Consider the following 22258-nt stretch of genomic DNA (forward strand, 5'->3'; position numbering starts at 1 on the left):
CGTTCATCTGCAACCAGGCATAGGGCTGAATAATCCCCTATTCTGTTTTTAAATGTTTCTAGGGCCGGGGGACGGCATTTGTTCTTGTTTTTGCTTTGTTCTTGTTTTTATTATGCATTTTGTGTTTTTCCACCTTGTATTTTTATGTTGTGAACCACCCTGAGATCTATGGGGGAATGGCAGTATAGAAATTTAATATCATCATCATCCAAGGCTTGAGAACCTCCATCCTGGTGCCTCTGGTGGGATTCTCCTAAAAAGGCGCCCGGAAGTCTTAAGTTAAAGGACCCCCATAGCAGAAAGCTTTCACTGCCTGGGTAGCTCAGTTGGTTCCAGCATGGTGCTGATAATGTCAAGGTTGCATGTTTGATCCCCGTCTGGGACAGCTGCAAATTCCTGGCTTGCAGGGGGTCAGGCAAGATGGTCTTCAAGGTTCCTTTCCAACCCTACAATTGGTGGCCAGTTTATACAGCGGTGGGAAGGGGGCTACTGGGCAACCTGAAAATATGACCATTGGCTTGCCTAGTTCAGGTGCGGACGCTCAGTCGTCCCCTATGCAAGAGTTTGCCTTGATGATCTTTCCTGGTAACAACAAAGGAAAGAGACAAAACGACTGATGGTGAAAAAGAAAATCAAAAGGTCCGCCTGCTTTATTTTTCTTCTTGCTCACCCTTAGGAAGCTGCCTTAATACATGTGGAGGATTCCCTGGTCCTGAATGGGGGAACTGTGCCCCTGAAGCACCAGGTGCGCAGCCTGGGAGTCATTCTGGACTCACAGCTGTCCATGGAGGCACAAGTCAATTCTGTGTCCAGGGCAGCTGTTTACCAGCTCCATCTGGTACGCAGGCTGAGACCGTCCCTGCCTGCAGACTGTCTCGCCAGAGTGGTGCATGCTCTAGTTAACTCTTGCTTGAACTACTGCAATGTGCTCTACATAGGGCTACCTCTGAAGGTGACCCGGAAACTACAACTAATCCAGAATGTGGCAGCTAGACTGGTGACTAGGAGCGGCTGCCAATACCATATAATACTGGTCCTGAAAGACCTACATTGGCTCCCACTACGTTTCCGAGCACAATTCAAAGTGTTGGTGTTGACCTTGAAAACCCTAAACGGCCTTGGCCCAGTAAACCTGAAGGAGCGTCTCTAGCCCCATCATTCAGCCCAGACACTGAGGTCCAGCTCTGAGGGCCTTCTGGCGGTTCCCTCACTGCAAGAAGCCAAGTTACAGGGAACCAGGCAGAGGGCCTTCTCAGTAGTGGCCCCCGCCCTGTGGAACACCTTCCCACCAGATGTCAAAGAGAAAAACAACTACCAGACTTTTGGAAGACATCTGAAGGCAGCCCTGTTTAGGGAAGCTTTTAATGTTTAATAGATTATTGCATTTTAATATTTTGTTGGAAGCTGCCCAGAGTGGCTGGGGAAACCCAGCCAGATGGGCGGGGTACAAATAAATTATTATTATTATTATTATTATTATTATTATTATTATTATTATTATTATTATTATTGCAAAGCCCTGGGCAGCTCGCAGTAGGATCAGTGAGGAATTATCAACTTAAATACATGTGCAGCGAAGCAATCTGCTGGCCTCTTCACCAAAGCTGACCACAGTTCCAAATGCTCACAGCCACAGTCACAGACTGAAGGCCCAGGGTCACTGAATCATGAAGTTATAGTTTTACAGACCACCTAATCCCACAGCTGGAGAAAAGCCTTGCATAAAAGTGGACCCCACAAAAAGCTCCACCAGGGCAGACTGCCGAGGAAGAGGGAACTGGCGATGCTCTGTATTTTCCTGGTGAGAGAAGTCGTGCATCGCGGGAGCCTCGTGCGCTGAGAATCCCGAAGTCTTTCCTCGGCACAGGGCAGAGGAAGACGGAAGGGGTTGCAATTATGCATGGGGGCGAAGGAGCAGCTGACTCCTGGCCCCTCTACGCTTTCGGGAATGTGTGCGGAGAAGGGCGACCGAGACCGACCGTGGGTGCGGACACCAAGCCTGATGAGGAGTGGCGGAAGGCATTGGGGATATTAAACCCGGAGGAGAGTGAGAGGAGAAATGATGGGCATCTTCAAAGATCTGAAGGCCCATGGAAGAGGGAAGAAGCTGGTTTCCCCCTGCTCCGGAGGGGAGGATTCGAACCAATGGCTTCAAGAAAGGAGATTCCGACAAAACATTAGGAGGAACATTCTGTCGGTAAGAGCTGTTTGACGGTGCAATGGTCTCACTCAGGAGATTGTGGACTCTCCATCCTTGGAGGTTTTTAAGCAGAGGTTGGTTGGCCGTCTGTCAGGGATGCTTTGGTTGAGATTCCAGCATTTTAAGGGGGTTGGACTAGATGGCCCTTGGGGTCCCTTCCACCTCTACAATTCTATGATTCTTTAGCCATGGACTGAATAGCCTTTGGTCACCCCACAGAACATCATGAGAAGGTGGACTGGAAGGGGTTCCCTTATTGCGCATCGAGCTTCCATACTACTAAGTCGCGATCAATGCATTCATTCCTGGGGGAGAGGAGCATGCATGGATGTCTTTGCATTCCTTGCACCGGGAGGGGAAAAGGGGAGGGAGAAACAACTTTGTATATTTTTGTGCTATAAGCAGGGCTGTGTGTTCCACACCTAATGTGCCATTCAAAAGCCTAGGCGCTCAGAAACGCACCTTGAGAATTATGCAAATACGTGTGCCTTGACCTGGGATTGCATCCTGACGGATTTTGTTCCCAGGTTTTGTGCCGTCAGAGGAATTTGTAATTCGTTGGCAAGGAGCAGAGGGGGCGGGGGGGGGAGGCGAAGGAGAGGCCAGGACTATGCAGCCAATGGAATTAGAGGGAAGGGGGATGGCTGCCTGGTTGATGGAAAACAAAGAGAGTGGCCGTCACTCCGTCAAATCAAACGGGTGGCGCCCGTCCTTCCCTCCATGGGCTGTTCGGAGAAAAAACAACAACCCAAAACGCGACCATGCGCAGAACCCTCTGGTTTCTGAAACTTTACTGAATGCTGTTTCCAGGCTTCTCCCTCCCACTGACTAGGAACGACGAGCACTGGCAATATTGGTTGCCTTTTTCCACTTTTTTAAAAAAATAAATAAAAAAATATAACAATAACACAAGGATGGATTTCGTAGGATACACACAGCTCTGGTTACACGGGCACACGGGAGCAAACAAGACCACAGGGTTACGATGCGTGGCGGTGCAGAATTTGGGAGTCTCAAATCATGCCCTTGTATTTTATTTTTATTTTTTGCAAACGGAGCGTTAACTTGCTTGTTTTGAGCAGATCCTCCTGTCTTCTTCTAACTTCTCTGCTTCTCTGCCTCCCTCTGAACATCGGCCCTCCTCCTCCCCATTGCGCACTTGCCAAGTGTCCTGTTGTGTGACAATAAATCCATGTGGGTGAAGGCTGGTCCGGCAAGAGGGCTTTCCCCGCCTTCCCCCCGTTGCGCGACAGAGCACAAAAAAGCTGGGAGGGTTAATCCAGGAAGCGGAGGAGGGAGGCCAGGCCCACCCCCCCCACCCCCTTCCCACCCCCACCCCAAATGAGGATCGGCGGCCACCGGTGGGAGAGACGCGCCGCTGGGGGTTGGGAGCCACCTGGCTCGCCTCGGATACTTACCTGCTCCGAATAGTCATTCCCGTCTATGTCATCACTGTTGGAGTGGCCTCCGGGACTTTGAACATCTATGCCATGACTCTCCAGGATTGCTGCTTCTTCGAAAAAAGCAAATGGATCCCTAAATTATCTGCTGCAAGGGTTACCGGCAAGGATGAAGATGAAGAATGGGGACCCCACACACACACACAAACGGGGCATGTTGTTTCTTGTAAGAACCACAAATAAGACAACCAGAGCTGTGTGTACCCCACGCTAAAAAAATAAATAAATGAGGAGTTAAACGTTCCTGCAACCGAAACGATCCAGATTCGGCAAAACAAGAAATTGGGCGAGTTTGCCTGGTTTCCAGGTTTGTCATGCGCATCTGCATAGTGTTTTATTCTGCATTTTTAAATTTTATTTCGCTATTGCGCAAAATTACTACTGGGAATCTTATGCAGCCACTTCTCCGACTCATGAGATTTCGGCAGGCGCTATCTTTTCAGTCATAAGGGCTAGCGACTTGCCTTTCAAACGAGAGCAGCAGTTCTCAGGAAGCCAAATAATGCGTCCAGTTTCACACTTTTTTCCTACATGGTTGTGGAAGTGCAATGCACACACACACACAAAATCCCTACCTAACAGGCTTCAAACCTAAAAGGCCCTTTCGTCAAGAAGGGTGGAAAACTAGGCTTGATTGGTAAAAAGCAACATTCATACATTCCCTCCCTCACTCCCTCTCTTTCCTTATGCTTGCAAATGTTCCCGGATTTATTTATTACTACTGTGGCTTGATGGTTCTTACAACACAGGCACACCATGTGAGGGGTCCCATTTTCATCTTCATTTCAATACAGTCATATCTCTGGTTGAAGCAGCTTCGGGTTGAGCAATTTCGGGTTGCGCTCCGCGGCGACCCGGAAGTAACGGAACGCATTACTTCCGGGTTTCGCCGCATGAGCAGACGCTCAAAATGACGTCACACGCATGCACGGAAGCGGCGAATCGCGACCCGCGCACACGCAGACGCGGGTTGTGTTCGCTTCAGGATGCGAACAGGGCTCCGGAACGGATCCCGTTCACATCCAGAGGTACAGTGCAAGCCCCTCTTAATGCGTGTTGTTAGGCTGTTCAGGAAGGGCGGGTTGATGGGGTTGAAGAACACCAATTTTCCCAAAAACGCAGAAGCAGTTCTGAGCTGGGGTCTTTGCTCAGATAATGGGCACCTTGCCATCTTAACAAAACAAAATAGGAGACCCAAACATATCTGCCTTTCCTAACAGAGGTGGCTCTCCAACTCTGGGTGCCCCCTCCGTTGCAGAAAAGGAAGACTTCTATGTGGTTTTCTATTTACTTCCTTCCTTAGGTGAAAGTTTGTATAGCCCGGTAGCAGATCATCTGGTCTTATAAGGCAGCTCCTTCCTTTCCTTCCTTCCTCCCTCCCTCCTCCGCCATGAAGAGGACCAAAAGTCCAGAGAGATTCCTACATCTGGGGGGGAGGCTACTGAGACCACGCACTGCAGGGGGTTGGATGCTGCAGCAGCACCGAGGGCTGGGGTTGGACTGGATGTCCTCTGGGGTTCCCTCAAACCCTTTATGACCAAGCCAAGGCACCAGGATATATTCACTGAGGAAAAGCTTGCGTTACAGAAGAGAAACTTTGCATGGCAAGGACTATTCTATGGAATTCATTCATTTTGGAGCAATCTCAAGCAAATGCAAACTGATTTCTGGAATTAGCTGCGCAAACACAGTTGGTACAGCCCTCGTTCACTGGCTTACCGTGAACAAATGAGCCAATGAGAATGAGCGAGATGTGACTGAACTCTCCAAAGCGGGGGTTGCGGCTGCTTCACTCCTCTTCCCTGAGCACTTTGCTTCTGTGCCACATGAAACCATGGTTTGGAGCAGCACTTAGTTTCTGTGCCACATGAAACCATGGTTTGGAGCAGCACTTTGCTTCTGTGCCACATGAAACCATGGTTTGGAGAAGAGCTAAACTATGAACCCGGGTCTGGGCAGCATATTAAGGCAAACCTGAGCTCGATGAAGTGTGTCAGCAAAACCACCTGCACATTTGTTCTGTCACGCTAAACCATGGTTTGGCTTAGAGTTACTGAGCCAGCGTGCATTTTATACGAACAGCCGTTGTGCTTAAGAGCTTCTCTTTTGAGCACATCGTTTTAAAAACAGATGGTGCGAGATAAAATTCTGGTGGCAGTGAAGGGTGCGTAAAATACCCAGAATGCCAACTGAATGGTGTGGAGGGGCATTTAAAGGCATTTATCTTGTTCCTGCAGAGGGATTAAGTGGAGCAATATCGCAATATCACAGCCAAAAATGGCTGCAGGCTCCAGAACAGCCTACCTGCAGGGACCGTTTTCCCACAGTCACCTGCCTGATCCTTGGGAAGACTAGAAAGACCTTCACTGCTTAGGTCCAAGCTACCTGGAGGACTGTATTCCCTCATACGAACCTTCCTGGGCTCTGAGATCTTTATGGGAGTCCCTTCTCTCTTCTCTCAGTCCCGCCACCAACTCTGGCTCGCTTGTTATGGATGAGGGAGAGGGCCTTATCGGTGCTCCCAGGGAACTTTGGAACTCCCTGCCTAGAGAAGTTAGACTTCCTCCTTCCAGTGGCAGGTGAAGACCTTCCGATCCGAACAGGCTTTTGAAAACTAACTGCTTTTAATGAAAAATGGGTTGCTTTTATTGTAATTATCTGTACGTTTGAAAAAGGGGCTGTTTTTATTGTAATTATCTGTAATTATTCCTTTGCTTTTCAATATTTATATGTTTACTAAAATTATTCAGTGGGGGAGTAGTGTGAAAGAAAAGCAAAAAGCGAAATGTTGAAACAATAGAGTGTATGGGTATATAACTAATACCATTATTCCAATAAAATTATTCACATTATACCTTTCACAAATGGATCCCAAATATCATTATATTTATCCATACACAACCTGCGCCTACTCTGTATGTTTTACTATATATTTATATGTAGTTTATATAAAGAGTTTATATACAGATAATATAATATATATATTTTATATCGTTTATATACAGTTTATATGGTTTTAATTCTATCAGCCTTTAATTGTTTTTATTAATGATTTTCCCCATATGTTTTTAACGGTTCTTATTTTATTTGTCAGCTACCCTGAGTCCCTGTCAGGGGAAAAAGCGGGAAATAAACAAATATTTGGACTCAGAGGCCTGCCAGGCATCGCGAGTGAACCAACAGCTCACTGTTTCACATACCTAAGTTCAGGTTCAAGGTATAATTATATATTAGTACATAAAGCCATTAGAAACTGGGATCAGCTTACCTATGAGATCACCTTCCCCCACATGTATCCACTTGACCACATAAAATTGGTGGAACTGGCATTGCTACAGGTGCCACAAAAATGCCCGTTCTGCATTTTGTCAAGGACTTGATTGTTTAGAGTGGCAGCGCCTACACTTCGGAACTACCTGCCACTTGAGATCAGGCCGGCAAGGCCTTCGCTGAGCTCTTTTCGGCCCCTGCTAAAAACGTTCTTGTTTAGACAACCCTGCCCAGGTATCTAGAATGCTGGTGCGAGTTCTAAGTTGCTTTTAAGTCTGCTGTTATTAGATGAACTCTTTGAAAGTTGTCAATTATTGCTGTTCGTTTTTGTTATTGTTTTCTTGTTTTGCCTTTTTTGCAAACCACTTTGAGGGCTTTTAAAAAAATAATAACAATCCACAGTTGTATAATTTTTAATGAACTTAATAATAATAAATTACCTAACACTCCCTCACTCCTCCGGGTTGCAGGTGAAGGAATCTCGCCTGCCACTACGGATGTTTTCAAAGGAGGAAGAGCAAGGTGAAGTTTTCCTGGAGCACATAATTTGAAAGCTCTCAAGCCTTTAAGGTCTCCAAACACCAACTGCTTTGTAGACATCTGAACTTCAGCCTATACAACATCTCCATGGGTCAGGGGGAATGGGGCAAGCGATCTGTTTTGACCAAGCCCCCTAGATTCCACGTTCAAAATGTCCTCATGACCCTTCCACATTCCCCTTAAAGAAAGCCAAATCAAATCCCATTTCTAAATGGCCCGGACACTGAGGTCCAGCGCCAAGGGCCTTCTGGCAGTTCCCTCACTGCGAGAAGCCAAGTTACAGGGAACCAGGCAGAGGGCCTTCTCGGTGGTGGCACCCGCCCTCCCAACAGATGTCAAAGAGAAAAACAACTACCAGACTTTTAGAAGGCATCTGAAGGCAGCCCTGTTCAGGGAAGCTTTTAATGTTTTAACTGTATTTTAATATTTTGTTGGAAGCCGCCCAGTGGTTGGGGAAGCCCAGCCAGATGTGCAGGGGTAGAAATAATAAATTATTATTATTATTATTATTATTACTACTCGTGGGCAGCTGCTTAAGGCGCTAGTGATACATTACCAATGTTGGCTCTCCTCTTGATTTCCTTCCTTCGGTTGGCGAACCAGTTGTACACTTTGAGAGAAGTGACTCGCTCCAAGTCGGACAGTTTCTTCCCTGGATTAAAAAACACACAACCCCCCAAAACAAGCTGCGTCAACGTGTATTTCGCACGGGGTACCGAGGATTTGGGGGTGGGGGGTGTTAACCACACGCAGACACACAAACCCCTCTTTCCCTACCTGGTTTCTGAATCACCGCATTACAGGCATTTGCGATTTCTTCCCTCTTGGCCTCATCCGGATACTGATTCTCATTGAAGTAGCTGCGGGAAAAAGGAAAGGGCCGTTTGCTTTTAGGATGCCCACAACCCCTTCTCCCCCAACCCTCAAAATAAAACACAGGCTTCTGAGAAACTTTTGTTGTGGGAGGGGGAAAGAAATCGCCACCTTGAGTTTGCCAGATATCGATTCACTCCTGAAGCTATCCCTGCTAACGTGACTTTCTCTGTCCTTTCTCTCTCCCCCGCCTAATAATTTTTATTATTTTTTTCCAAATTATCTTAAACACAATACAGCTTAACAATATTATTCTCCTTTCAATCTATATCTTATCCAAATTAACTTCCCTCCACCCCTTTTCTGGCTTCTCTACATTGCTCTTACTTAAGCATGATTACTATATATACATTCTATAAATGTCTAGAATTCCTTAATAATTTTTTGTATTATACTTTAGACATACATTCCTTATTATATTACAGCATTACATCTTGTGGTCTAACCAAATGATTACAAAAAACGTTATGAGATTTATTTCAGGCCTGTGAGTGTCTTTATTTATGTACAGTTTTCTTTACGTATGCCATAAATTTGGACCATTCTTTTTGGAATTTCTCATCGTTCCTGCTGTCGGATTCTTCCAGTTAGCCTTGCTATTTCCGCATACTCCAATACTTTCTCTAAATCCATGTGAAGCTTTTCTCCACAAACTTGACCTTTCACTCCCCTCGCAGAAACTGTACTGTTTCTCAGCGTTCTATTGGTGCCACCAAGACATCCCACCCAGCGAGACATCACACCGATTCCATGAACTGCAGGAAGGGAGGGAGGGACACTCAGGCCAAAGGTGGGTAGCAGGTAAGGTAAAGGTAAAGGTAAAGGTAAAGGGACCACTGACCATTAGGTCCAGTCGCGGCCGACTCTGGGGTTGCGGTGCTCATCTCGCTTCCAGGTCATGTGGCCAGCAGGACTAAGCCATTCTGGCGAACCAGAGCAACGCACGGAAACGCCGTTTACCTTCCCACCAGAGTGGTACCTATTTATCTACTTGCACTTTGACGTGCTTTCGAACTGCTAGGCTGGCAGGAGCTGGGACCGAGCAACGGGAGCTCACCCCGTCACAGGGATTCGAACCGCAAACCTTCCGATCAGCAAGTCCGAGGCTCTGTGGTTTAACCCGCAGTGCCACCCGCGTCCCTTAGGAGCAGGCCGTAAATATGCACAAATAATCAAGGAGGCTTCCTGCCTGAACCTCCATTAACGCCCAAAGCGACCTCCTGGCTCTCCGCGCAAGCAAGGAGCAGGCCGCTCTCAGGAGACCAGGGCAAGGCTAGCCTATTTTATTTGGGGGTTGGGGTTGGGCAACAAACAAGGTTATGTTCATGCAGGTGATGTAGAAGACTGCACAGCCACGAGAGAGATCTCACGACGCAGTTTATCTAGAACCACACCCATCCTGCAGCTACGAGCGCAGACGTCCGCTCACTGCTTCTCTTTAACCTTCGGCTCGTAAATATTCCAAGAGAAGTTTTTAAGAAGCGGGGAAGGGAGGGGACGGAGGAGAGATGGAGGAGAGACGCGAGAGATTCTGGATCTCCAGCACAAAAGCCGCACCCTGGCAGCCCATAATGTGCACTGGGAGGAATTCCAAAGCAGCAGCAGTGAAGGAAAAGAGAATTGAATTACAAGCGGGCTGCAGATCCCTCAGCATGCAATACTTATGCAGCGGGGGCGAAGGAACAGGACGCCCAGAGATGTAGTGATCAGCTACGGAACGGGCTGCCCAACGTGACCAGGCAGTCTTTGTTGCCGCCTGTTGTTCCCAGCTCCAACCTCTCTGCTGGATCCAGTGGATCCCAGCCTTGCAAAATCAGCCAGGGTGGGGAACAGGAGGGCCAAGGGCCAAACACGACCCACCAAGACCCAGTATGTGGGCCTCAGGACTTTTCCACGCCAGCCATGCCTCCTCTGCAACTACTGCCTTGAGTGGGCTGGACTGGCAGGAATCTGCCCTTAAACTGTGATGATGGAGAGTACAGTTGTACCTCGGGTTAAATTCGCTTCAGGTTACAGACTCCGCTAACCCAGAAATAGTACCTCGGGTTAAGAACTTTGCTTCAGGATGAGAACAGAAATCGTGCAGCGGCAGCAGCAGGAGGCCCCATTGGCTAAAGTGGTGCTTCAGGTTAAGAACAGTTTCAGGTTAAGAACGGGCCTCTGGAACGAATTAAGTACTTAACCTGAGGTACCACTGTATTGTAGTTTTTTTCGTGGGGGTGGGGCAGTGTTAGAAGTCTCTGGCTTTTGTAGGGTTGGAATGTAGTGATGCAACTAATAACAATTCTATTATTTATTCCCCGCTCATCTAGCTGGGTTGCCCCAGCCACTCTAGGCAGCCTCCAAAACGTACAAAACAATAATAAAACATCAAATATTTAAAATGTCTCTATACAGGGCTGCCTTCAGATGTCTTCTAAAAGTCAGATAGTTGTTTATTTCCTTGACATCTGATGGGAGGGCGTTCCACAGGGTGGGTGCCACTACCGAGAAGGCCCTCTGCCTGGTTCCCTGTAACTTGGCTTCGCACAGGGAGGGAACCGGCAAAAGGCCCTCAGCGCTGGACCTCAGTGTCCGGGCTGAATGATGGGGGTGGAGACGCTCCTTCAGGTATACTGGGCCGAGGCCGTTTAGGGCTTTCAAGGTCAGCACCAACACTTTGAACTGTGCTCAGAAATGTACTGGGAGCCAGTGAAGATCCTTTAGGATATATGTTCCCGGCAGCCGCTCCCAGTCACAAGTTTGGCAGCTGTGTTCTGAAGTCGTTGTAGTTTCTGAATGACCTTCAAAGGTATAGTCCCATGTTGCCCACTGGAGAAATCTCAGGCACCACACCTATTGCTGTGCCCACTTTTCGCTCCTATGCCTGCCCTCCATGGGCACAAATGCCCGGGAAAGGTTACTCAAGAAGGAATTTATTTCATTTATTAAACCCATACCCTGCCCTTTCTCCCAAAGGAGCGCAGGGCATCAAACCACAAGCGGTATGAACACCTTTCGAAAGACTCAGAACGCAATTCCAATATACAGATCCAAATGGGATGAAGATCTCTGCTTAAGAAGCTTGTTGTTTTTGTTTAGTCGTTTAGTCATGTCCGACTCTTTGTGACCCCCTGGACCAGAGCATGCCAGGCACTCCTGTCTTCCACTGCCTCCCGCAGTTTGGTCAAACTCATGCTGGTAGCTTCGAGAACACTGTGCCACCATCTTGTCCTCCTTCATCCCCTTCTCCTTGTGCCCTCCATCTTTCCCAACATCAGGGTCTTTTCCAGGGAGTCTTTTCTTCTCATGAGGTGGCCAAAGTATTGGAGTCTCAGCTTCAGGATCTGTCCTTCCAGTGAGCACTCAGGGCTGATTTCCTTCAGAATGGACAGGTTTGATCTTCTTGCAGTCCATGGGACTCTCAAGAGTCTCCTCCAGCACCAGAATTCAAAAGCATCCATTCTTTGGCGACCAGCCTTCTTTATGGTCCAGCTCTCACTTCCATACATCAGAAGAAGTTTGTTGGGAGAGGAAAATCTTCAGCAGGTGTCAAAAAAACAGCAGAGGTGGTGCCTGTCTGGTATGCAACAGGGAGGGAATCCCAAAGGGTCGGTGCCACCACGCTCAAGGCCCTGCTGATGAGAAGGGATCTGCAGGACGCCCTAACCTGAACAGTGCCAAGCATTGGCTGGGCTGGAAAAGGTGCGCCACCCTTGCCTGAACTGGGAGAGGCCTGTCCCTACAAGATACACACCCCTGTCTGCAGTGGCTACTGACCAACAACGGTACACAACTAGGAAGCAACTCCTGCAGATCAAGTTGATGGACAATGCCGAAATGGCTAAAAGGACCGGAAGAATCAGGAACCAAGAAGACCAACATTTCAATAAGGAATAGGGGGGAAATTGTAATTTGTCTTAAAAACCTTTGTAAACTAGTAGGATTGGAATAACACTTGCGGTTTAATGGTGAATTTTGGACACAACGGAGAGGTAAAAGTTTCGGATTATCTTAAAAGATGCAGGAGGAAATGATTAACAAGAGGACCCACAAAAGGGAACAGGTAAGTCCAAGAGATTCTTTGGAATCTTGGTTTTATGTTGTATGCTGGATACGTGATTGTAAAAATGTAATCTGAAAAGCCAAATAAATAAATTTAAAAGGAAGCTGCTCCATCAGCAAATAATGGTGCCCCAAATTCTGCCCCAAAATCTCCTTGGGCAACAGGACCGCCATCTGCGTATCAGGGGGCTGCTCACCTCAACATCCTCCAGTACAATCTACAACCTTCGGTGGTTTCCTTCGGGAACCGCTGGTGTAGATAACACAGTCGTACCTTGGAAGCTGAACGGAATCCGTTCCAGAAGTCCGTTCGACTTCCAAAATGCTTGAAAACCAAATCGCGGCTTCTGATTGGCTGCGGGAAGCTCCTGCAGCCAATCAGAAGCCATGGAAGCCCCGTCAGATGTTTGAGTTCCAAAAGAACATTTGCAAACCAGAACAATCACTTCTGGGTTTGCGGCGTTCGGGAGCCAAAACGTCCGAGTTCCAGGGCGTTCGGGATCCAAGGTACGACTGTATTGGGAACAGGTAGAAATGCCCCCCCTTTTTTTTAATTAGGCTCCACAGCACAACTGACATTTGTGCCAAACCCGGTCCACCCAGCCCTTTGGGGTTCCTTACCTTTCCATGACGGCCAAGCACTCCTTCCGCCAGGTGAACCGACTTCCCCGCCGTAAGCGGAAGGTGCCAGAGGTAGCTGTGACGGGGGGAGGAGTCTGCCTCCATTCAGGTTCTTCTACCGGGATCGGGGCCGGCCTCATGCTTAACGTCGCCCCTGGAAAAAAGCAAAGCGGGACACGGAAGTGTTTCCCGGCGGAACTGGAAAGCCCCGCTCGGCTCCCCGCTCAACACCGAAGGAACGCAGCGGCCCACTTAATCCAGAAACCTATTTTCACAAAGGCCAGCCAGATACCTCTTCTGGGAAACCTGCAAGCAGGATTCAAACGCAAGAGCAGCTCTTCCTCTCTGGTGACTTCCAGCACCTGGGATTCAGGAGCATAGCTGCCTCTGAGCATCAAGGCAGAGAACAGCCATCATGACTAGTAGCCATGAAGACTGACCTTCCGTAAATTTGCTCCTCTCTAAAACTGCCCTGATGAAACACAGGAGCTCGTCTAAAACTACAGCACACCTGCTCTTTCATTTTTTTAAAAAGCCTCTTTTGCTCAGGTGAAAAGGCACGCAGGTACAGTGGACATTTCGGTTGCGAACATGATCCGTGCGGGAGGCACGTTCGCAACCCGCAGAGTCGTGGCTGTGCACATGCGGGTCGCAATTCGGCGCTTCTGTGCATGCGCAAAGCGTGATTCAGTGTTTCTGCGCATGCGCGAGCACCAAAACCAGGAAGTAACCCATTCGGCGCAGTGCGCAACCCGAAAACGCACAAACTGAAGTGTCTATAACTCGAGGTATGGCTGTATAACCAAACTCCTATAACTTACAACCTCATTTCCTCCATATCCACTTTCCACATAATTCATATACTGTATCCCTCCCTCTCTTGCACACATAGTAAACCAAGGATTGCCCACCGCTGCGACAGTTCTCCCTTCTCCACACTGCTGCCCATAATCAGATCCCCGCAGTCCCTCAATCTAGAGCGCAGATGTGCTTTATTATTAATCATCATCATCATTCATTGCTTCCGAACTGCTGAAATGCTCGTGAACACGCCAAAACTCCTCTGCAGCTAAGCCGGAGGTCTAAGTTCAGAGAAGGCCCTAATTCTTCCACCCAAAAACAATGCAGGTTTAAAGCACCACTCCCCAAAAAAGTTCCTTTTTCTTTTGCCAAGCTCCTTATTTTGATCAGAACAGCAAAGCCACGTGCCGCGGGAAACATGCTTTTCATGTGCAAGTTCCAAGTCAGAGCAGGGGGCCAATGATCCGACCCAACGTACCACAGGAACCTAGAAATTTGCCTTGTATAGAGTTGGTATTCCCTGCACTGACTGGCAGCAGCTGTCCAGGATTTCAGGGGGGAGTCTTTCGCAACCTTACCTGCAGTAACCGGGGATTGAAACCGCTGACTTGCATACCTTCCCTTAAACCAGGGTTCCCCAAACTTTTAAAGTCATCTAGGCCAGACCTTCCCAAACTTGGGTCTCTCTCCAGCAGTTTTGGGACTACAATTCCCATCACCATCCCTGACCACTGGGTCTGGCTAGCTTGGGATGATAGGAGTTGGAGTCCAAAAAACAGTTTGGGAAACCCTGTTAAACAAACACGCTTGGACTTCTATCGAGTCAGTACAATCAACGTCAAAGCAGGGGGCATGGGCTGGAAACAGATTTCTGTGCTGATGTAGCATCCAGATGCAAATAAATTCTGTAAGAGGAGCATTACAGAGATCCTCCTTCGTTAAAAAGAGGACCAAAAGAAAAAGAAAAACCCTATATGTTCTCAACTACCTTTGAAGGTGACCCGGAAACAACAACTATTCCAGAATGTGGCAGCTAGACTGGTGACTGGGAGCGGCCGCCGAGACCACATAACACCGGTCTTGAAATACCTACACTGGCTCCCAGGACGTTTCTGAGCACAATTCAAAGTGTTGGTGCTGACCTTAAAAGCCCTAAATGGCCTCGGTCCTGTATACCTGAAGGAGCGTCTCCACCTCCATCGTCCAGCCCGGACACTGAGGTCCAGCTCTGAGGGCCTTCTGGCAGTTCCCTCGTTACGAGAAGTGAGGTTACAGGGAACCAGGCAGAGGGCCTTCTTGGTGGTGGCACCCGCCCTGTGAAACGCCATCCCACCAGATGTCAAGGAGAAAAACAACTACCAGACTTTTGGAAGACATCTGAAGGCAGCTTCTCTTTAGGGAAGCTTTTAATGACTGGTGTTTTAATATTGCAAAACCTTTTGTTGCAAAATACGCCTGGCACCGGCCTAATTTCTAGTACTGATTCGGCAGCTGGGGTGCGGTCTTAGCTCATTGGCAGAGCATCTACTTTGCATACAGAAGACCCCAGGTTGCATCCCCAGACACTCCAGGTAGGGCAGAGATATACTCCCTTCCCAAAACCCGAGGCACAGCCAGTGTCAACATTACCATGCCAGATGGGACCCCAAAAAATGCAGTATAAACACCAACAAATGGGAAACACTGGCCTGCGAGAGCTCCAGTTGGAGAACAGCCTTTACCAAAGGTGTCATGGGCTTTGAAGACACTTGAACTCAGGACGAAAGGGAGAAACGTGCTAAGAGGAAGGCACGCTTGGCAAATCCACACCGTGACCAACTCCCGCCCGGAAACCTGTGTCCCCACTGTGGAAGGACTCACTGGTAAAACCATGTTCATGGAAGACAATCTTACTCGGCTACAAGGGATCATCAAAGAAGGAAGGAGGAGGAGGAGGAGGAGGTTTTTTAAAAACCTTTTTGTAAAGGCAACAGTAGAATTTTCACAGCTGAGTCCTCAACTCTTAATTACTGTGCTTTGCTTCCTTTAAGTTGGGCTCTGTCTAAACCTTGCCCTTTTTGTAAATTCAGTATTAGAAACTGTACCTTTCAGTCCTCAATCCTTTATTGCTGCGCCTTGCTTCACCTAGGTCGAGCTAGGATTACAATACTTCAGAATTTTTGGGAGTTCTAGCCCCTCTTTTTGAATTTTGGTCATTTAAGATTTATGACTTTTCTATTTCCTTCTGAGGAATCTGAATATTTCAGCGAAAAAAGGTTTGTAGCCGGCATCCTGTTAAGGCTTTGTTCAATTGTAGGTTCTTCTAATGTTTTCCTTAAACTTTTTGATTTTTATTATAGTTTATTTTCATAAGATAATATTTCTGGTTGATTACTTCTTGTTTCAGGGATTTTCACGGTATTTCATTTGTTTTGTGCAACTACAGTGGTACCTCGGGTTAAGTACTTAATTCGTTCCGGAGGTCTGTTCTTAAGCTGAAACTGTTCTTAACCTGAAGCATCACTTTAGCTAATGGGGCCTCCTGCTGCCGCCATGCCGCCAGAGCACAATTTCTGTTCTTATCCTGAAGCAAAGTTCTTAACCTGAAGCACTATTTCTGGGTTAGCGGAGTCTGTAACCTGAAGCGTATGTAATCTGAAGCGTATGTAACCTGAGGTACCACTGTACTTGGGTTAAAGCAGGAGCAAATTCAGGAAGGACATTCTGGCATTTGTGCTAAAAAAACAACAAGAACATCCCAAAAGGGACGCAGGTGGTTGATGCCTCGCATCTCCAAGCCGAGCCCGAGTCTTTGACAGCCGAGGGAAGAAGAGACGGGGAGCTCAGCCAAGGGAACTCATTCATCCTTTCGCACTTGGCCAGCTACCTGCTGGCTCTGCCAGACTGATCCGGTCCGCCCTAATGAATCAGTGCCGCTGGTGTCAAAGCGTGGGCGCTCCGAGGTGGGTCGGCCAATGCGGCAAAGCTCCGACCCGGTTCCCAAACGCGCTTTGCTCGGAACGCTGGCGGATGAGCCGCAGGGCCCTTGCGGGAAGAAGCGCCAGCCAACTTGGCGGAGGAGAGCCCTGCTGGATCATGGCCCTTCTAGTCGGGAACCCTACTCTCACGGCGGCCAAGCAAGATGCTTATGGGAAGCCCGCAAGCAGGACCCGGGTGCAACAGCAGCACTCTCTTCCCTCCTGTGGTTTCCGGCAGCTGGTGTCTAGAGGCATGCGGCTTCCAGCAGCAGAGGCAGAGCGCAGCTGTTGTGACTAGAAGCCCTGACCAGACATATCCTCCTTGAATTACCGTGGTTTTCGCTCCATAAGACGCACCTGACCATAAGAAGCACCTAATTTTTAGAGGAGGAAAACAAGGGGAAAAAAATATTCTGAATGAAACGGTGGCTGTATGATTTTTATGGCCACACACACTTGTGATCTGATGGTGAATTTGGGGTGACCCAATGCAAAAATCCTGCGGATCCATGTGGATCCATGCTTTGTAACCATGTTTTTGCACCATTGTAGCCCCAGGAAACAGTGGACGCCTGATTTTTTTGGTGTAGGCTGTAGCCATGGACATGCTATGTGATCTTGGGGTGACCCAATATAAAAATCCTAAGGATCCATGGGCTTTTACCTCCCCACTCCCAGGCAGCCTCCTCTAGCGTCCCTTATCTCTCTCCAGATCCCACCGATCAGCTGTTTCCTTTCAACACTCCCTTCCCACTTGTTTGCCTTAGTGTCTTTTCCTTAGCTGGAGCAGTTTTTTGCTCCTCCTTTTCTTCTAATTTCTCTCCTTATTGCTTTAATCTTCCTGTTTCCCCCCTTTGCAAGTTTGCTGTCTTTACCTCCCCCTCCCAGGCAGCCTCCTTTATCTCTAGCGTCCCTTATCTCTCTCGCCGATCGGCAAACGATCAGCGGCTTTGTTTCAACACCCACTTCCCTCTTTCAAAAATATATATAGCATGATCTGCTTTTTGCCCCTGGGCAATTCGGCTCCAGGGACCACACACTCGCTCTGTAAGACGCACAGACATTTCCCCTTACATTTTAGGAAGAAAAAAGTGTGTCTTATGGAGCGAAAAATGCGGTATCTACCATGGCTAGCCACTGTGGCTTGGCTAGGCCTCCATGGTTGTACGAAGCAATGCTCCTGAAGACCAGTTGCTGGAAAAGGCTGGAGGGGACAGTGCTGCTCTTGGGCTCAGATCCTGGCTTGACGGCTTCCCATGTTGTCGACTAGATGCCAGACTAGGTGGGCCATCGGCCTAGTCCAGCAACGCTCTTCTTGTGCTCTTAGGATAGCCTTCTCTTCCGCGAAGTCGGTGGCTGTCCCTACATCTGCTGCAGCAGTTTCCACTCTTTGCTATGAGTTGTGGACCTCCCTTTGGCCTGTCCTGAATCTCCCAGATTTCATAATAATAATAATAATAATAATAATAATAATAATTTATTATTTATACCCCGCCCATCTGGCTGAGTTTCCCCAGCCACTCTGGGCGGCTCCCAATCAGTCTTAAAAACAGTACAGCATTACATATTAAAAACTTCCCTGAACAGGACTGCCTTAAGATGTCTTCTGAATGTCAGGTAATTCTTTATCTCTTTGACATCTGATGGGAGGGCATTCCACAGGGCGGGCGCCACTACAGAGAAGGCCCTCTGTCTGGTTCCCTGTAGCCTCACTTCTCGCAATGAGGGAACCGCCAGAAGGCCCTCGGCACTGGATCTCAGTGTCCGGGCTGAACGATGGGGGTGGAGACGCTCCTTCAGGTATACAGGACCGAGGCCGTTTAGGGCTTTAAAGGTCAGCACCAACACTTTGAATCGTGCTCGGAAACGTACTGGGAGCCAATGCAGATCTCTCAGAACCGGTGTTATGTGGTCCCGGCGGCCACTCCCAGTCACCATTTCAGCTTCGTTGGAGGACTGTTAGCCAGAGGTACATGGAAACCTCCATGTGCGGTGGCCGTACATGCTGGGAGTCCCCCTCTTAATTTCTAAGAAGTCACATATGGAAGACAGGAGCACAGAGCGACAGATGCAGCTCAGAAAAATAAAATCGGCGCAAAGCAAAAATCCTCAGCTTTTCAGAAGGAAGTGGCCGTGTCATACAATCTGCACTAAAATACGAAACTGCCCTATAAGTGGTAAGGTCGGTTTGTCCATCCAGCCTGGTATTGTGCGAGGCAGAGGTCCCCCTCTGTTATCTGCTACCTGCAGACGTCAGGAAGGGCCATAGCTGGGAGAGAGCCGTCACTGGAAGCCAGGAGAGCCTCTGCCAGTCAGTGTAAGCAATCAGAGCTAGGGGGACCAATGATTTTCCATAGAAAGTGCTCTACCAACGAGCCACAGTGCTTCTGCAAAACGCAAATCCAGGCACTGTACTCCTGGGCTTGAACTTCACTCACCAGCCACTTGAAAATCCGTGGGCTAAGCCCCCCAAGCAGAAAAGCACACCTATTGCTTTTGGTTACTTTGGAGGTAAGAGAAGAGGTAGCCTCCAACTGCAAATCCTCATTGATAAAGCCAGATAAGGAAGGGAGGGAGGGAGGGAGGGAGGGAGGGAGGGAGGAAATCAGCCCTGAGTGCTCACTGGATGGACAGATCCTGAAGCTGAGGCTCCAGTACTTTGGCCCACCTCATGAGAAGAGAAGACTCCCTGGAAAAGACCCTGATGTTGGGAAAGATGGAGGGCACAAGGAGAAGGGGACGACAGAGGACGAGATGGTGGGACAGTGTTCTCGAAGCTGCCAGCATGAGTCTGACCAAACTGCGGGAGGCAATGGAAGACAGGAGTGCCTAGCGTGCTCTGGTCCATGGGGTCACGAAGAGTCGGACACGACTAACCAATTGTATTTTAATCTTTTGTTGGAAGCCGCCCAGAGTGGCTGGGGAAACCCAGCCAGATGGGCGGCATATAAATAATAAATTATTATTATTATTATTATTATTATTATTATTATTATTATTATTATTATTTGCAATCCTCTGCATCACTGCATGCTGAGCAGACTCTTATTGCATTATCTTACGCCTGTTGCCTTTGGGGATCCTTAAGGACTGAGGCTGGGACTTAAGGAATGGGACGCGGGTGGCGCTGTGGATTAAACCACAAAGCCTAGGACTTGCCGATCAGAAGGTTGGCGGTTCGAATCCCCGCGACGGGGTGAGCTCCCGTTGCTCGGTCCCAGCTCCTGCCCACCTAGCAGTTCGAAAGCACATCAAAGTGCAAGTAGATAAATAGGTACCACTCCGGCGGGAAGGTAAACGGCGTTTCCGTGTGCTGCTCTGGTTCGCCAGAAGCGGCTTAGTCATGCTGGCCACATGACCTGGAAGCTGTACACCGGCTCCCTCGGCCAATAAAGTGAGATGAACGCCGCAACCCCAGAGTTGGCCACGACTGGACCTAATGGTCAGGGGTCCCTTTACCCTTTAGGACTGAGGCGGGAGGACAGAAACCAAATAAACAATAATTCGGAGGCCACGGGCGATAGCTGTCATGGCATTTAAAGCTCCCATTCTTGTCCTACCTTCTCCCTCCGGTTAATCAAAACAGCAGCGCCGCCTGCTGACGAGTGAAGGAATCGCCGTGCAATGTTGTCCAGCGCACTTTGGGATCGTTCAAGTTGCAATTCCATGCCATAAATTCCACGCACGCCCCAAACCTCTGCCAGCCCTCTTTGGAAAACAAGGCCCCCGATACAGATCCGTTTGCAGGGAAGCCCCCATACCTTCCTCTCCCCAATGCAAACCTCCTCCCACTCCCACCCACCCCAATTCCTGAGCATGGACTGTAACTGGGGGGGGGGGCGGGGAGCAAGGGAGGGAGGGGGGAGGGGAGGGTCCATGCCGACCGAAGCACGATGAAGCCAACAACACTCACAGCCGCTGGGCAAAAGGTTTGGTTCAGAGGGAACAGCTGGAGTGTCTCGGCTTGGTTTTGTTTACCGGGGTTTGTCTTCTCAAGCTGGTACCATCGGTAAAAGGCCCTTTTCTTTTGCTCGCTCAGGTCCGATCCCTGCTGCAACAGCCAGTGGGAGATCCGGCTCTGACTGATACCTGCAGGAAAGAGCAAAGAGAGGAGAGAGAAAGGGTGGATCTACACATGAGGGGAAAACCCGCTGTAAATAAGTCATAAATTAAAACGTTATAATAAAATGGAAAGGAAAAAAACAACCGCTATGTAAAATTGCAAAGAAAAAGTTTGTGCTATACAGCGCCATCTGGTGTTGCATGTTTATAACGCATTCAAAACACTGGGTTTTTTTTTTTTTACTAATGTAGCTGAGGGTTATAAAGACTAGGACAGCAGCCTAAGAAACAGTTTCTACCCAAATGTGATTTTGGTTTTAAGCACATTGTAGTCTGTATGGGAGTATATTGTATTTAAAAATGGGGTATCAGAGTTTTTAGGGGGCTAACCAGGCTGGGATAGCTGGGGTAGCAGGCTTGTTGGGTTTTGAATGTCTTATGTAGATTTTTCAATTTCGTTGTTCTGTATGGGACAATGACAATAAAGATTATCTTATCGTATCGTATCGTATGAGTCCCCAGAGAGAGAAAGAGAAACTATGCAACTGATTGCCACAGCATGTGGCTCCTCCTCTTGCGCACAAGTTTTCATCACGCCCTACGGACAACCTGTGATCAAGCCACACACGCTGTTCCTAATTCTAGCCATGCCAGGGAGCATTAGGAAAGGAACTGAAAATAAAACTGCCTATTTATCATAACGCCATCAGACAAAATCTATGGTGCGACCACATTTGGTCACTTCGTGTCAAAAGGGACATTGCAGGGTTTATGGGCATTGCCATTCAAATGGTGTGGTTGTGTGTGCTGCATCTTGTGATCAGTTATGTGGGGCAGGGCTTACCTGGGCCCCTCAATATTTTATTCAAGTTAGCACCCCGGCACTCCCCTGGGTAATCCCACTGCTACCCAGGGGGTGGTAAATTCCCTGCTTTGGGAACCACTGCCTTAATATCCCCATTCTGCATTAAATCCTACATTGAGTTTTCATTCCGCCAGGCACATTTTGCAAGGTGCGGGGAACATCGTGACACCAGTTTTGGGATCCCTAACCCTACTCTGGACACACAGTTTGGGTGCTTTGGAGCTAGAATACACAGACCCGGGCATTCTTATTTCAATTTAAAAAGAGCCCATATATATATATATATATATATATATGCAGGTTTTGGTGTCCTCGGGTGTCTTCCCGTGTAAAAGTTGGGGTGTCTAGGCGACGTTTCGACGAGGTCTCACTCGTCATCTTCAGGCTGGTGCTTTCGGCTTCTTGTTACTGGAACAGAGCGGGATCTCAATGTTTGAGTTCCTATAAATACTGTAGAGGGGGTGTGGTGTCTAGCCTCCAATGTTCTGGGCAGAGAGGAAGTTCCCAGGCTAGTGTGCCTTTTCTTCTTTTGTTCCTTAATTACTTGAGAGATACCTTGAGTGAT

General features: G+C 48.3%; 1 protein-coding gene and 1 long non-coding RNA gene across 9 annotated transcripts in view; both read right to left on the reverse strand.

Annotated features, from left to right (window-relative positions):
• LOC310842216 overlaps positions 1-22258 on the reverse strand; it is a 554664-nt gene that overhangs the window by 269159 nt on the left and 263247 nt on the right. The window lies entirely within an intron of this gene.
• Positions 1-22258, reverse strand: part of HMBOX1 (homeobox containing 1) — a 132908-nt gene that overhangs the window by 17140 nt on the left and 93510 nt on the right. For 2 of the 8 annotated variants that reach the window (XM_083733607.1, XM_083733606.1), the window contains exons 5-10: positions 20745-20855; positions 13009-13162; positions 8248-8330; positions 8027-8122; positions 3619-3713; positions 3270-3371 (exon numbers count right to left, since the gene is read on the reverse strand). In XM_083733607.1, the coding sequence (XP_083589733.1) occupies positions 3270-3371; positions 3619-3713; positions 8027-8122; positions 8248-8330; positions 13009-13162; positions 20745-20855 (641 nt within the window). Of the gene's footprint in view, positions 1-3100; positions 3372-3618; positions 3714-8026; positions 8123-8247; positions 8331-13008; positions 13163-20744; positions 20856-22258 lie in introns of those variants that run through there. The other 6 variants (XM_083733609.1, XM_083733608.1, XM_083733613.1 and 3 more) reach the window with 6 other exon arrangements.

Source organism: Podarcis gaigeae (assembly GCF_964106915.1).
Source record: "Podarcis gaigeae genome assembly, chromosome: 3".
Taxonomy (NCBI): domain Eukaryota; kingdom Metazoa; phylum Chordata; class Lepidosauria; order Squamata; family Lacertidae; genus Podarcis; species Podarcis gaigeae.